The sequence below is a fragment of the Diospyros lotus genome, chromosome 8 (assembly GCF_014633365.1).
Source record: "Diospyros lotus cultivar Yz01 chromosome 8, ASM1463336v1, whole genome shotgun sequence".
In the NCBI taxonomy this organism is placed as follows: Eukaryota; Viridiplantae; Streptophyta; class Magnoliopsida; order Ericales; family Ebenaceae; genus Diospyros; species Diospyros lotus.
This window is the reverse complement of record NC_068345.1, coordinates 3,891,429-3,894,873: the sequence shown is the minus strand read 5'-3', so window position 1 is coordinate 3,894,873 and position 3,445 is coordinate 3,891,429. Positions and strand designations below refer to the sequence as shown.

The following is a 3,445-nucleotide window of genomic DNA, read 5'->3' as shown; positions in this document are numbered from 1 at the left end:
GAATGTGATAAGAACACGCATCTAATGCTTATATACACTAATAGATAAATTCACATCTAAATGGCATTCTTGGATCAGTCTCTTATGAATCGAACTCATTCATATGCACTCCAAGTGGAGGAGAATCTATCAGTAAGAACACCAGCATGTACCATACCTGAGGTTAGAACTGTATCAATCACAAAGGAGACAAAGGTAGGGAGGCAAAATATTCACTCTAATCTGCCATCTAAGAGTTTTACCCAGCGTTTTAAAATGCGCTAAGCATTAGTCAGGAGCCAAACGAGGGCCTAGTGTCTAGGCCCCGCTTAGGAATGGACCTTCGTTGGCCCTAGGGCAAGGAGGAAGATGGCTTGTTGCTATAAGCAGTAAGAAGCAAGGAGCAAGGATGAAGATGGCGCAATAAGTAGCAAGGAGCAAGGGGGAAGATGGTCATATACGTACCGAAGAAAGAAAAGCAAAAACTCGACAGAAAGAGAACAGCTTGATCGACGAGAGAGAGAGAGAGAAATGACGAGATTGACGACAAGAGAGATAGAGAAACAAGATCAGCGGCGAGAGAGAGAGAGAGAGAAATGACGAGATTGACGGCGATAGAGATAGAGAAACAAGATCAGCGGCGAGAGAGAGAGAGAGAGAGAGAGAGAGAGAGAGAGAGAGAGAACAAGATCGATAGAGAGAGAGAGAAAGAAAAAGAAAAAGAGAAAGAAACGACGAGATATTGGCGACGGTGACAAATCCAACAAGAGAGATTGAACAGGAAAACGGCAAGAGAGAGTAACGACGAGAGAGAGAAAAGGTAAGATAATCGGCCTAAGCCATGCCCGACCTAAGTGGCTAGTCGCCGCCTCGACATCAATTAGGCCTTATTAATCAGGCCCAATGCCTAGAGGTGTCGATTTGAACTTACTCACGGTGTCTAAGGGCCACCTAGCGCCTAGGTAGTGTCTAGCAACTGTGTCACCTTTTAGAACATTGGTTTTACCTAAAATGTATTCAGGAAGGTATTGACATAAGTCCCAGTGGCCTAGTAGCCTTCTTCTCTAGCAACCTAAAACCATGTCATTGTTACTGTCTCCACCCACCAAACTGAAATGTCAATTAATTTGGTAGCCCTCCTCTTGCCCTTTTTGCTTCGCCTTGCCCCAATTGTTGCGTCGTCTCCATTTGCCCCGCATTGATCGTCGAGAAAAGAGAGGATCTGCGATAGTCAACACGAGGCAAGGCAACAGTAAGCTAGAGGCAAGGCAACGGTCAGGATGAGGCAAGGTGACGCAACAGTTAGTACCTATGTTTTCTCATTTTCGAAACGTTTTTCATTTTCGTTTCAAAACTTATTTATGCATATTTTTTTAAAAAATGTATTCATTTCTGCATTTTCGTTTTGTATTAGAAACGTTTTCTATTTTCGTTTTCATATAACCTAGGTCAATACAATGTGAGGCAGCAAGGCAAAAGGAAGGCAATAACCGACGATTGTAGTGGGCACCCATGGGAAAAAATGGGAGAGAGAAGACAATCAAGGGTAAGAGAAATAAATTTGTAATTTTTATGGACATATTTTAATCATTTGGGTACCTGAATGTAACTTAAATATAGGGCAGATTGTACAAGTATACAAATAGGATGGTTCTTTTGTAAATAACATTATATAATCCAAGCATGCATTTAAGTTCGATGAGCGTACGTGGGTGGTAAGACAGCTCCATAATTAATTGAAAATAGATGAAGTGGATGATGCGTGACCCACACGAAATCCTGACCGTCCATCTGGATATGTCTTCCACTTAGTTGTAATCGTATCACAAGATTAGTTATGCATTAATGTTGGCAGCTTATATAGATTTTAAATATATATATATATAATAATAATAGAAGTAATGTTTTTGATAAATTTTATAAATAAAGATTGATATATACACAAATGTAACAAAACAAATAAAATACGTTCATATCATGTGTACGTATTATTAATGTATTGACGTGTGATATATTATAATTATATTTTTTCAATTTTTTTTTTTTAAATTTGGTGATCCCGTCACCTATATATAAATGCCACCACCCATCAGCCTCCCAAAAATCATCTCAATCTTCACTAAATCCTATTTCTTTCTTGTATTTAGCTTAATCCGTTGTTTTCTTGCACCAACCACCATGGCGGAGGAGCACCACCACCGCCGCGGTGGCGATGGCTACGGTTATGAGGAGCCCGCCAAAGACTACAAGAAGGAGGAGAGGCAGCACAAGAATCACGAGCACCTCGGCGAGCTCGCCGCCGGGGCCGCCGGCGTTTTCGCCTTGGTATATATATATATATATATATATTAATCACTCGCTGATAATTTCTCTGCCGCCGGGGCCGCCGGCGTTTTCGCCTTGGTATATATATATATATATATATATTAATCACTCGCTGATAATTTCTCTGCCGCCGGGGCCGCCGGCGTTTTCGCCTTGGTATATATATATATATATATATATTAATCACTCGCTGATAATTTCTCTGCCGCTCTGCATGGATCAATCGATCTTATAAGTTGTTCATAATTTTCTTTTTGTCCTTAAAGATTATACCATTTGAGGTCTATATATATCTAGTTGACGGCCACCACCGTGTCCGTGAATTTTAACAAGCTATAATTAACTCTGGTGGATATGATCAGTTGTTCAAAATTCTTCTTGTTGGTTGGGTGCAGCACGAGAAGCACAAGGCGAAGAAAGATCCGGAGCACGCACACAAGCACAAGCTGGAGGAAGAGATAGCAGCGGCGGCGGCGGTGGGGGCCGGCGGGTATGCGTTCCACGAGCACCATAAGAAGAAAGAAGCAAAGGAAGAGTCTCATGGAAAGAAGCACCACCACCACCTCTTCTAGGCTTAATTAATTATATATGAATTATGAATGAATGTGCTGAAACCTCTGATTTTCTTTGTCCTCAGTGTGTGTGTGTGTGTTTAGTTGACCATCAGTTGGGAGCTTCCCTAAATAACTACCACCCTCTGGTGGCTGCAACGGCTGTATCTGTGTGTTGTTAATTTGCCTAATGGAGATATTATTATTATATATATATATATATATGATGTGTATTCAAATATATACTGTCAGAGAGTTATAATATATATTTGTGTCTTTTTTCTGTTTTTTAAGGGATGAGATGACGTGTGTAAGTTGTTGCATCGATGTAGAGATTTAAACCCTTGCGAGAGATCGTTGTTAATTAAAGGTCAACTTTTAGGGGTAAAATTTCAACTGCTACCTACCTTCACTAGTCACAACAGCAACAGTGGGAGCATTTAATCACAATAGCGACAGTAAAGGATATTCACAAGGACGATGGCAACAAGAGACATCTACTTTCCCTTCCTTCCTTTAATTTTTTTTTTTTTTTAACTTCACTTTCTCTCTTATTTGAACCTAGATATGAGTTTGAGATAATCCCATGT

At 40.3% G+C, this 3,445-nt stretch overlaps 1 protein-coding gene across 1 annotated transcript; it reads left to right on the top strand.

Annotated features, from left to right (window-relative positions):
- The first annotated feature begins 2,071 nt into the window (after positions 1 to 2,071).
- On the top strand, positions 2,072 to 3,207 carry LOC127808114 (abscisic stress-ripening protein 2-like). Its single transcript, XM_052346493.1, has 2 exons — positions 2,072 to 2,304; positions 2,700 to 3,207. Exons 1-2 carry the CDS (start codon positions 2,158 to 2,160, stop codon positions 2,874 to 2,876), a joined length of 324 nt encoding a protein of 107 aa, XP_052202453.1. The 5' UTR covers positions 2,072 to 2,157; the 3' UTR covers positions 2,877 to 3,207.
- Positions 3,208 to 3,445: the final 238 nt, after the last annotated feature.